The sequence below is a fragment of the Otolemur garnettii genome, unplaced genomic scaffold (genome assembly GCF_000181295.1).
Source record: "Otolemur garnettii isolate 467f Iridium unplaced genomic scaffold, OtoGar3 scaffold00108, whole genome shotgun sequence".
Taxonomy (NCBI): Eukaryota; Metazoa; Chordata; class Mammalia; order Primates; family Galagidae; genus Otolemur; species Otolemur garnettii.
The window spans coordinates 206,800-219,411 of record NW_003852503.1 but is presented as its reverse complement, the minus strand read 5'-3'; the positions used below and the strand labels follow the sequence as shown (position 1 = coordinate 219,411).

General features: G+C 42.2%; 1 protein-coding gene across 2 annotated transcripts in view; it reads left to right on the top strand.

Annotated features, from left to right (window-relative positions):
- Positions 1 to 12,612, top strand: part of MSANTD2 (Myb/SANT DNA binding domain containing 2) — a 37,662-nt gene that overhangs the window by 22,914 nt on the left and 2,136 nt on the right. Inside the window, exons 2-3 of one of the 2 annotated variants that reach the window (XM_023517338.1) lie at positions 7,365 to 7,464; positions 9,343 to 9,403. In XM_023517338.1, coding sequence (XP_023373106.1) covers positions 7,365 to 7,464; positions 9,343 to 9,403 — 161 coding nt within the window. Of the gene's footprint in view, positions 1 to 3,139; positions 5,987 to 7,364; positions 7,465 to 9,342; positions 9,404 to 12,612 lie in introns of those variants that run through there. The other variant, XM_012809535.2, reaches the window with a different exon arrangement.

Genomic DNA, 12,612 nt, shown 5'->3' with positions numbered 1-12,612 from the left:
AAAAAAAAAAAAAAAACTGGAAGCTGTGACAGCTTTGTCATTAGGCTGTGAAGGCAGGAAGGCAGTCAGTTCCTTCCCTGTACTTGTTTCTAGGCGAATGGCTCTCCGTCTTCAGTTGTTAACTTAGTAGCAACTAGCATCTACATTTATAAAGTCAGTCAGATAATGGATGGTTGAGTACTATGTGATACAAGTAGACCAGATAATCAGCATAACTAATGAATCTTTTAATATTATTTATCACTTCAGAAAAAGATTTCTTGCCTGGCCGGATGTAGTGGCCCACACCTGTGATCCTAGCACTCTGGGAAGCTGAGGCAGGTATATTTTTTAAGCTCAGGAGTTCAAGACCAGCCTGAGCAAGAGTGAGACCCTGTCTTTGAAAAAAAAACTAGCAGGGTGTTGTGGTGGGCGCCTGTAGTCCCAGCTACTTGGGAGGCTAAGGCAAAGAGGATCACTTGAGCCCAAGAGTTTGAGATTGCTGTGAGGTATGACGCCATGGCACTCAACCCCAGAGCGACAAAGTGAGACCATGTCTCAAAAAAAGATTTCTTGCCCAGCAGAAGGAAAAGAATGCTATATTTTTGTAAAGAGTAAAGTGATTTCCTCATATCCTTCTTTATTTCCTTCAAGAAACAGGGGGTTTACCTCTTAAGGAAAATATTAATGGGGCAGCACCTGTGACTCAGTAGGGCGCTGGTCCCATATACCGAGGGTGGTGGGTTCAAACCCAGCCCCGGCCAAACTGCAACAAAAAATAGCTGGGCGTTCGGGCAGTGCCTGTGGCTGAAAGGAGTAGGGCACCGGCCCCATATGCCAGAGGTGGTGGGTTCAAACCCAGTCCCGGCCAAAAACTGCCAAAAAAAAAAAAAAATAGCTGGGCGTTGTGGGCACCTATAGTCCCAGCCACTCGGGAGGCTGAAGCAAGAGAATCGCCTAAGCCCAAGAGCTGGAGGCTGCTGTGAGCTGTGACACCACAGCACTCTACCAAGGGCAATAAAATGAGACTCTGTCTCTAAAAAAAGAAAAAGAAAGAAAATATTAGTGCTACTTCATTTAAACAAGCAGAATACTGAGCAGACTGGTTAACTGTACTCAACCTGCTTATTCCAGTCTTTAGAATCTCTTGCAAAGTCCTAATACACAAATTAAGTCTTCCTTATTTTAGAGTTTCTGACCAATACATGTTATAGTCTTTTGTGGAGGAAAAAAACTACATAATATAGAGTAAGAATTTTTTAACCTGAGGTCCTCACGTGGGCTCCACAGTGAGTTAATGTGCCCCCTCGAAACTGCATGGAACAGGTTGTGTATGGGAGCCAGAGAGGTTAAGAACCTCTGCCCTGGAGAGAAACAGGAAAAGCAAAAGATTTAAGTATAAAAAGATTGTTTTACTTGCCAAAACTGGGCTCTGTAGTACTGAGAACTGGGGGAGTTAATATAGGTTTGATACATTTTTCTTTTTGATTTTCTTTGGTTGAATTTTTGTACTTGGCTGGGTTTTTTTTTTTTTTTTTTTTTTTTTTTTGAGACAGAGCCTCAAGCTGTCCCCCTGGGTAGAGTGCGGTGGCATTACAGCTCACAGCAACCTCCAACTCCTGGGCTCAAGCGAGTCTCCTGCCTCCACCTCCCAAGTAGCTGGGACCACAGGCGCCCGCCACAACGCCCGGCTATTTTTTGGTTGCAGCCGTCATTGTTGTTTGGCGGGTCCGGGCTGGGGATTCGAACCCGCCACCTTAGGTGTACGTGGCTGGCGCCTTAGCCGGTTGAGCTATAGGAGCCGAGCCACTTGGCTGGTTTTAAGGAATTTAAGTTAATGGGAAGTCAGTTTGTCAGATACAGTATTTATGACCTAAGAAAGTAGGTACTGTACAAGTTCTAGCCCCAGATGGGTTTTACCTTAGGTGACTTCCTAATCATTGCAGTTCTAGGTCCAAGGAGATATATAGGAATTTATACTGCCTTCTTGACATTGCTATTACTGTGTGCAGAAATGTGTTTTTTGACTTATGTCTGCTATTTAAGATTGCTTTCTTTTATGTTCCCAGGAATGAAATACAGCTAGTTAGAGAAATTTTGAGTCTTAAAGTTTTTTTTTGTTTGCTTTGTTTTTGCAGTTTTGGCCGGGGCTGGGCTTGAACCGGCCACTCCCGGTATATGGGGCCAGTGCCCTACTCCTTGAGCCACAGGCACCACCCTGAGTCTTAAAGTTGTTAAAATACACTTGGTTTTGTTTTGTTGCTTCAGTTAACTAAGAGCAACTAGTTGTGCCAGTTAAAAAAGCAGTAACTTTACGGGAAGAAGAAAGATGTACTTGACACAGACTTTTGTTGCTTCAAAATATACACTTGCTTTAATCTGAGGTATTAATACTCTTATAAGAAAATAAGTCACTGAAGGGTTCCTGCTAGTGTAATATCCTCATCTTTTGTGGAGTGTAATATATAATTGTTAAGGCTTTGTTTGCAAGTAAGTGTATTTGGGTGAAAGGAATCTCCAAATTTATCAATTTTAGTTGGCAGTGGGTTAAGATCATAACTCCGTTAATGTATTTCTAGTAGGGCCAGCTTGACACCTATATTTGGAAATCTGTTTCACTGCTTGTTTTTTCTTATAACATTGTTTCCTGCTGTTATAACTAAGCTGTCCTCCTGCAGATTGACTATGTTTCATCTGACTTCTTAGACTGATCAGCCAGTGTTTTCTAAACAGCACGTGTATACAGCTGTTACGCCCGATTTCTGCCCCTCCCTGTTGCATGCTCCTTTCCCCGTGGTCCATTAGCTACAACAGTGGTTTTGTTGGTAATTACTTCATGATTGTATGAAATGGGGCACATTTTGAGAAAATGACTGAGCCGGTACTGGAATTGGTGGGCACACGCCCTTGTGATGTATGTAGTTTGCTGCCTACTTGGCCGTACCAGGGAGGAAGGTAATTCTTCCCACTTCCTGAGAGTCCAAGGAGGGATTGGAGGACACTGAAGTAAAAGAAACCTTACTCTCACCCCAAAGTCGCATAGATAACGTCAGGAAGGGCTTTGACGAAGCCACTGGCCCTGCTTTATAGACCTTATTTTCCAAGCCTTTCATTATTTTATTTGCCCTTTTCTGAACTCTACAATTTCCCTCTCTTGTAGCTGGTTCGATGCCCAGAACTGAATGCTGTGCTCCAGCTGTGGCCTCACCGGTGCTGAATAGAGAGGAAGAGCCACCTCCATAGCTTACATGTGATTCCTCTGCTTATACAACCCAATACTGGATTTACTTACTTTGGCAAGATAGCTGCATTGTGCACTGTATTTAATGTTACGTGTACTGTAACCCTGGGTCTTTCTCTGCATTGCTGCCGTTAAACCCCCAATCCTGCCAATCTACAACCCCTGCCTTTGTTTACCTGACTCCCTCCCCTGTAGACTCCCCACACATTCATCCACAATGAATGTCATCTTTTTATTCTCTCGTTTCCTTTTACTCTAATATTAAACTTGGCAAAACTTTCCCCCTCTGTCCTATAAATTATCTGTTGTCAGCCATCTTACTTTCCCCCCTGCTTTGGTAATGGGACATCTTTCAGATCTTTTCTCTGGTTCTTTCCTTTTTGTAGTCAGTAAGCACCTGGCCTGGTGGATTTAGGAAGCATTTACCTGGCATTTCTTCCAAATCAAATACTCCTGAACTCCTCTGGTTTGACCGCCTGATCCAGGGGTCCCCTGTGCTTCAGTTCTCCTGTCTGGATTATCTTGGCTCCTCCTGGCCTCTGTCCCCATGGCTTCATTCAAGAAATAGTATTATCTCACAGCCCTTCTTCCAGGGAAGGCGCAGAAATGTAATATCAATTTACCAGGGAAATTTCTGACAGTAAGGCAAATTATTATTTTAAATTGTGAATAGTTTTTAATTATTTTAAGCCAATTTCCCCCCAAGATCTTAATTTTTAGAAAACCGTTAGAGCTTAAGTTACTGTAGATTTCCAAAATGAGGGAAGGAAGAGAAGAAGGAAGGGAAGCAAGGTTTTTGTGTTGACTGGGACGTGGCTGTCTGTCAAGGCCAAAGTCAGGCTCCTGTTGGATTTGGTAGCCGTCTGAAATGGGAGGTGAGACTTCTGTTTGTCCTGGATTCAGGGGCGTTATTGTAACCTCAGATTCAGAGTTTGCTTTTAAGTTGGTTTATTCAGGGCTGTTGACACAGACATACAGTCTTTTAATTATATGCCTTGGTTAAGCATTGAGAGTGTGGAAAGCATGACCTTTTTTTGATTTATTATGGTCTCTATGGGTCCTTTTTATCCATCTCTAAATTCTATCAAGTTTAACTAAATCCCATTGTTTCTTATAGTAGGAGTCAAACTGATGTTAGAGTTCATTACTTTTTTCCCCTTAGTTCATGTGTCCTATTTAAACAGCCTCTCCTTGGAACTATGGTCTTTACTGAACCCAGAAGTTACCTCTTAAGTGTATTTATATCTTGAGACAGTTCAAGTCAACTTGGAGATCTTTTTCGATATTATTTCAATACACCAGATTCCTATCATGGATTTATAAGTTACCAGACATCTTCAGAAACCCGATAGATATTTTACAGATCAGCATATTGCACTATAAAAGCGTATTACAAAAGTACACCACAAAATAAGAGGTGGCAAGATCTGTCAGCCTCCTTTGATGAAATATAAAATACCCCACTATTCTCCCGTATCTACTACTAGTTTCCTTATTCACAGTTACACAAGCTAAGTGAAATTTTGAGCTCAATTTTATGGTTTCAAAGAGAATAAGAGTCTGTGGTTTCCCACCATGTGTATTACCAAAGGTTGGTGGCTTTGCTGATGCCTGATAAGTGTGGTACCTTTCTTCAAAGGCATGTTAGTTTCATTCCCTGATTTTTGTAATAACCCTCAGTGGAAAAGCTGATGGGCTGTTTTGTGTGCTGAATGCTTTTCTCTAGGCAGTCAGTAAGGAGTGAGCAGTGGCCTGGTCTCCTTCTCCATTTATGGCCTTGGAAGGGTGAAAGGGGCATGGTTGGGACTATCCATTTACGGTCCTTGGAGGAGTTGAAAAGAGTGGTTGGGGTGTTCTTGGAGGCAGAAAACTAGACATTGTGAGATAAAAATAAATTGTCAGGAGTTGTTTGCAATTTAAATTCCAATCCCTGCAAGGAGGGCAGAGGGCACTGGGAAAAGGGACGATGTAGAAGTTAAATGAGCCCTGCTGTGAGGATCTGTCTCCTTCCATTGGAAGGTTTACCCGTGGCACGTGTTTCCCGAGTTTATATTTCTGGTTTGTTCTGGGAAGTTCTGTCTTATGTGGTTGTGACTGTCCTTTATAAATAGAAGGAAGAAACACTTTTTAAGAGATTGTTTTATTGGAAACCTCAGTTCTCAAAGGCCTCATTTGAGCTCCCCCAGGAGAGACCTGGAGAAGGGAGAATGAAGCAGGCTAGGCTGGCTGGCTTTAGGGTGGGAGACTCTAACCACGGCTCTGCTTACGTGTGAGGAAGATCATCGTATGTCCTGCTTTATTATGCTTTTTACCCATCTGGATTTCTGGCCTCAAGGGACAGATTTACAAAATATTTGAAAGAGTATCTTATAGATTGTCAGCTGCGATTTAAAGATACTGAACTTTCAAGGAGGCTCTATAGAGATGTTAAGAGTTGTTTTAGTTTGGTGAGTAGGGTTAATATATTGGCTTATGGAAAGTAATCTCACATTGAGGAGAAATGCGTATCCATTAAGTCTGAAGTGAACTGGCTTTGCACAGTAGAGTTAGAAAGTATTTGGGAGGCACCAGGGAAAAGGGGTCTTGTCTCTCAAGAAAATTCTTAGAGTGAAACCTGGGAAAATAGAAGAGGGAGTATAAATAACAAAGGGAGAAGGAGATAATATAGAGACCGAATGTAACTAAACTAAATTTGGAAGCTGGGACTTAAATTCTTGGTTTATCTTTTGAAATAGAAAACAGCATAAGGGCTGGGCGTGGTGGCTCACGCCTGTCTTCTTAACACTCTGGGAGGCTGAAGCAGGCTGGATTGGCTGAGCTCAGGAGTTCAAGACCGGTCTGAGCAAGAACGAGACCTGGTCTCTAAAAAAAATTAAAAATAGCTGGGCGTCGTGGCAGACTTCTGTAGTCCCAGCTACTCAGAAGGCTGAGGAAAGAGGACCACTTGAGCCCCAGAATTTGAGGTCGCTGTGAGTTATGGCTCCACAGCACTCTATTGAGGGTGACAAAGTAAGACTCAGTCTCCACCGAGAAAGAAAAAAGAAAGCGTAATATACACCATTAAACTTAGGCAACTGGGCTACTAATGAGAAATATGTGTTAGAAATAAAAACCCTGAAGAAAATGGAAGTGTAGTGGAAGGTGATTGGGTTTATCTGTGGACTTGCATGTTATTGCTGTGTACCCACGTGGCAGAGAAGCCGTGAACTGTCACAACACCCTCTCCCTTGCTCTCCCCCCCGCCCCAGAAGAAATTATTGGCCTTATTTGTTGGTTTGTGGCAACATGAGCTGGTAGTATAGACTAGTACATTGTCAAGTTTAGATGGAGGTATTAGCATACTGTTCCTTGACAAGTGATGCTTGAGACTGGGAATTTGTAGCATTATTTACGGGACCTCTGTTTTAAATTTTAGCAGCTTCTACAAAGACCAAGTTAGTAAAAAATACAGACTATGTAAGCAGTATGTTTTGCTAGCTAAGTTGTGTAGGCAGTCGTTTTTGCCCTGTATTTCTTCTTAATCAAGAGCAAGGAAGTTATTCTTCACTCTGGGAAATTCTTCTTTCTGTCCTCCCTTCCCTCACTTTTTCCAAATTCTGGGCACAATAGCAGCTCTCTCTCTCCTGTGGCAGGTGTGCATCCTATTGGCTGGCTGGTATTTCTTGTATTTTTCCCCCCTTTATTCTTTTTAAGTGGGGGTGGGGGTATAAAAGTATGTGTATGGGGTACATGCAATAATGTTGTAATGTTTCTTGTTGTTTAATGGATAATTAATTGCAAAATAATTGTTTGAATTATAACATGTTTGAATAAATGCTAAATAGTATTTTTTTTTCTAATATAATAATGAATTTGAAATCTAGCATTCCTGTAACAATGTGTCTATGTTTGTCTGTCTGTGTCTGTCTAATAGTAATTAATATCTGTGGTCCGTACCTGGAAGAGGAAGTACAGCTTTAAAGGAATAACAAAAGACTTTGTGTCTTAGACCCTTCGCAGGTGTTACAGTCGGGTGAAAGAACATGGTGTTGGGAAAAGAAAGAGCAGTTACACATTTGAACAGTTGGAACAGGTGTTTGGTCAGGGAGGATGGGATGCTCAGCCCTGCCAGCCTGTACTTATTAACAGTAGTGGCTTGTACCAGGAGCTGGAGTCAGATGGCAGCACTATGGAGGACTATTCACAGGAGGACTGGGGAGACCACAGTCGGGATCTCCATGGCTACCCAACAGATCAGGAATTGGGTAAGAAGCAATGCATATGACACTGAAGGGTGTGTGTCTGTATGTACTTTTATATACGAGCACTGGTACTTATCGGCAGGCATCTTCTGGTTCTGTTCCCACTAGTCATTACAAGGCATGTAGCCAGTTTATTTGGGACAATACAGGTGTCCTTGGTTTGGCTGTAAAGTGCCAGCTAGTGCTTAGTGTTGGTCATTTGGTGATAGCAGTACCAACAAGATTCCTAAAGACACAGAATTCTTAATTCTTTTTTTTTTTTGAGACAGAGTCTCACTTTGTTGCCCTCCGTGGAGTGCTGTGGCATCACAACTCACAGCAACCTCAAACTCTTGGGCTTAAGCGATTTCTTGCCTCAGTGTCCCAAGAAGCTGGGACTACAGGCGCCCGCCACAGTGCCTGGTTATTTTTTGGTTGAAGTTGTCATTGTTGTTTGGCAGGCCTGGGCTGGGTTTGAACCCACCAGCTCTGGTGTATGTGGCTGGTGCCCTGGCCGCTTAGCTACAGGCATCGAGCCCAGAATGCTTAATTTGGAGCTACACACAGAAGCTCAGCAACAGGGAGCATCCTGTACAATTTTAAATATCCTGCACCTCCCAGTTCTAAGGTGACTGCCAAGAGGATTGACTCTTGGCCCAGCTGCCATAGATGTAACTAACTTTTCCTTAATTTATCCCAAATACCTTTTCTTTTCTATTTACGATTTGGAGAAGGTCCCCCCTCAGACTTCAGTCTGAACAAAAAATGAGAGGAATCTTCCATTTATCTTGAGAAAAGTGGACGTTGAACTGTGTCAGTGCTCATAGTCCTTGAAAGTCCTTGAGAGATCCCATCCCAATGTTAGCTGGAACAATTTATGCACAGAGATAGTCACTCAAAATGGAAAATAAAACTCCTAGACATCAAATCTTAACTTGGATGGCCTAAATAAGAGTATATGTGCAGGGATTTTTGTTGTTGTTTCTTTTTGCATTCAGTGCTCCGATTTTGATTTTTATAATTTAGAAGTACTAATCAATTTCCACTGCAGCCATTGTACCTTAACAGTAAGTTGTGTAACAAGTGCTCTCTTATAAGTAAATTCTCTACTTCCCAGTGAATTATTACTCAGGCAACTGCTCTGATTGGTGGTATAAATGTGCTCCCTCGCTTAAGATCAAGTCCGTGGGCACTGTTTTTTTTTTTTTTTTTACAGAATTCATGAGAGAGAAATATTAGTGTTAAAAAAAAAAGGATTAAATGCTAATACGTTTCTTACAAATGCTGTTTTAAAAATCTCAAATATTAGAAGAGAGAAAGAAAAGAGAGAGGCCTTAAAACTGTAAGAGCAACAGTGTGTGAGGGATGGACTTCAAGATTAGAAGAACAAAAAGGGCAGATGCTCAGTGATCACTGCCTCTTAATTGGAAACAGTAACAAGGTCGAAATTATTTTGGCATCTTACAACATTGGTTTTTGCCACACAGAGTTAAGTCATTCAAACCTTTGGGGAAAAAATACCGTGTAGTATGTGCCAATCCTGATACTGGAGGAATAATTGCTCTGTAAAACCTACACAGGAAATCTAAACAAAACAGAATGATTTTCATTCTTGTTCTTTTGAAATCATGTTTGCAGTGAAATTAAGCTTTAAGCTCCTCGCTAGAAATCCGCTGGTGACCTTGAAGAATTTTATACTTGTAGAGCTGGTTTCTGATCTTGCATATAAATGTACGCATCTTATTACGTAAGAGTCATATTTGTAAATCTGGCATTGGACAGTTTGACACTAGAATGAAGGCCTGGCACTGGAAAGGATGGAGTGGGGCAGTAAACATAGGTACTTAAACGTGTGCCATCACTTAGGAAAATATAATGTGTTTAAAAATCTTTGCTTTGCAGATGAAATACCTGTCACAAAGAGAACATTAAAAATAAAACAAGAGTCTTCTGAAGAAGCACAGTAAGTAGATGCTTCGCCTTTCCAGAAACTGTGTCTGCCCTAGTTTAATGACCGCTGGGAGGATCAGGAGGTTGTTAGATGTGCTATGGAAGTGACAGCCAGACCACCAAGGATGCATGTCATTGATTGGTATTTTCTTAGCTTATGTTTTCCAGTGGGCATCTAAAGTGTTGAGAATTTTGTATACATCAAGAAGAAATAAATATGTTATATGAAAATAAGCATGTTTATGGTGTTTGCTTGTGTGGATGTAGATTTCTGGATGTTTCCAGGAGAGACAAGGAAGAGTCACGGGAACCTGAGTTTAGTCTTGGGTTAGATGAGACAGGAGGAGGCCAGTGGGATGCTTAAATGCCTTATAGTACTTTATTTTGGGAATTAGAAAACAAGCTCTTAGATGACCTATTTATGCATTTGGAAAAGAAGTCTGTTGCTAGAGGAAAGTCTTTAGAAAGTTCAGGGTCAGAGTCTTCCCCACTGGTCCACACCTCTTGATCTTCCTCCTAAGAGTTTAGCATTATCTTTTCCGTCAAAATATCACAGTTCTTGGGAGTTCTTGGAGTTACCAGTGATACTATGTTTGCTGTTCTTTTATTTGTTTGTTTTTTGAGACAAGAACAAGGCTCTCACTTTGTTGCCCAAGCTGGGTTGCAGTGGTGTGATCATAGCCCACTGTAGCACTGAACTCCTGGGTTCAAGTGATCCTTCTGCCTCAGCCTCCCAAGTAGCAGGGCCTATAGGTGTGTGTTACTGTGCCTGGCCAATTTTTTAAAAAGTTTTTTGTAAGGCCAAATTCAGTGGCTCACACATGGAATCCTAACACTCTGGGAGGCCAAGGAGGGTAGATTGCCTGAGCTCAGGAATCGACACCAGTCTGAGCAAGAGCGAGACTCCATTTCTACTACAATAGGAAAACTAGCTGGCATTGTGGCGGGTACCTAGAGTCTTCAGCCCAAGAGATTGAGATACTGTGAGTTATGATGATGCCACTGCGCTTTACCCAGAGTGACAACATGAGACTTTGTCCAAAAAAAAAAATTATAGAGACAAGGTCTTATTATGTTGCCCAGGCTGGTACAGTTCTTTCTTTTTTTTTTTTTTTTTTTTTTTTGAGACAGAGCCTCAAGCTGTCCGCCTGAGTAGAGTGCCATGGCATCACGCTCACAGCAACCTCCAACTCCTGGGTTCAAGCGAGTCTCCTGCCTCCGCCTCCCAAGTAGCTGGGACCACAGGCGCCTGCCACAACGCCCGGCTATTTTTTTTTGGTTGCAGCCGTCATTGTTGTTTTGGCGGGTCCGGGCTGGGGACTCGAACCCGCCACCTTAGGTGTACGTGGCTGGCGCCTTAGCCAGTTGAGCTATAGGCGCCGAGCCTGGTACAGTTCTTTCTATTGCAGTTTTTAGCTGGGGCTGGGTTTGAACCCTCCACCTCCGGCATATGGGGCTGGCACCCTACTCCTTTGAGTCACAGGTACTGCCCCTACAGTTCTTTTTAATAGCTTTAAATAAATAAGTTCCTGGTTTAAATCTAATTGTTGAGAGTATATTAAAAGGTAAATTTAGGAGACCTTGCACCGTGCTCATGCCTGTAATCCTGGCACTCTGGGAGGCGAAGGCTGGTGGATTACCTGAGCTCACAAGTTTGAGACCAGCCTGAGCAAGTGTGAGACCCTGACTCTAAAAATAGCTGGGCATTGTGGCGGACACCAGTAGTCCCAGCTACTCGGGAGGCTGAGGCAAGAGAAATCACTTGAGCCCAAGAATTTGAGGTTGCTGTGAGCTGTGATGCCATGGCACTCTACCAAGGGTGAGTTAGACAATTAAAAGGGAGACTCTGTTTCCAAAAAAAAAAAAAAGTATTGACCCATGCAGAAACATAGTACTATTATCTTAGCCTCACAAGTCCGACAATCAAATATTATAAAAGTAATCCTCTGAAAAGAAGAATCACTCCCCTGGAATGCAGTGATTTCATCTAGATGGCCACTCTGATGCTTGAGAAGCTTTCAAGACAAATTAAAAGGGAGCGGGTAAATCCAGGGCAGTCTTAGGCTCCAAGAAGCAGCTGATAACAAAACATCAGCTCTTTGGGCAGTGCTGTGGCTCAGAGGAGTAGGGTGCTGGCCCCATATGCCAGAGGTGGTGGGTTCAAACCCAGCCCCAGCCAAAACTGCAAAAAAAAAAAAAAATCAGCTCTTTGTCATCTTGCAAAATAAAGTCAAGGCAAGTAAGAGGACATACTGAGAATGGCTGTGTGAGGACTCCCCAGAATGTTCCAAAAGTGTGAAAGAAAAGCCTCAAGGATCTGGCTCCTTCCAAGTCTTTTCAAGAAGCTATTGGCTAGTCAGCACATATACTCTCCTTTCTTGCCTATGTTTGATTGTGCGAGTGTAGTTGTGGACTATTTTTGTAGGTTAAACCTGGAATTAATGGGGAGGTTTCATTTGTTGCCAAGTTAATATTTAACAAATCAATCTTCAAATATCACAGTTTTGCTATAGTTGAGAAACAAACTTGTCATTGCTTAGCCTCATGACACACACACATTACCCAAGTTAAGCAGCCTGTGGACTAAGAATTTCCCACCGTTTTCTGTGTTGTTAACAATCTGAGTCAAAATTGAAGTATACTTTTGCTCCCCTTTATAAAGGGTTTTCTTGAAGAGTCTCAACTCATTATCTTGAATCTTTCTGTCTTAAAACTTAGGCCTAATGTAGACCTTTCCATCTGAGTTCTAGATCTTAATTCTGTGCTAACCTGACAGTTCTTTTCAATGTGGGAGTAGTAATAAATTTCAGACAAATAAAAAATGTCATTTTGTTTTTTTGTCAGGCCATTAGTCATAGTCAGTTGTGTATTTTTCTACCATATGCATGTATAGGCCCAGATTATTGGACTTTCTGAGTTTCCAGGTTAGAAATTAAGCTGTTGATTTTTTAACAGATGCTTTTATGAATTCTGGGTCTTCATCTTATTTTGGTAGTTAGTTAGGTCTGAAGGCCATGATAGGCATTCTAATAGCCACTTTAAAATCTATCACCGGGGCTCATTGCCTGTAGCTCAAGCGGCTAAGGCGCCAGCCACATACACCAGAGCTGGCAGGTTTGAATCCAGTCCAGGCCCGCCAAACAACAATGACGGCTGCAACCAAAAAATAGCCAGGCGTTGTGGCAGGCGCCTGTAGTCGCAGCTACTGGGGAAGCTGAGGCA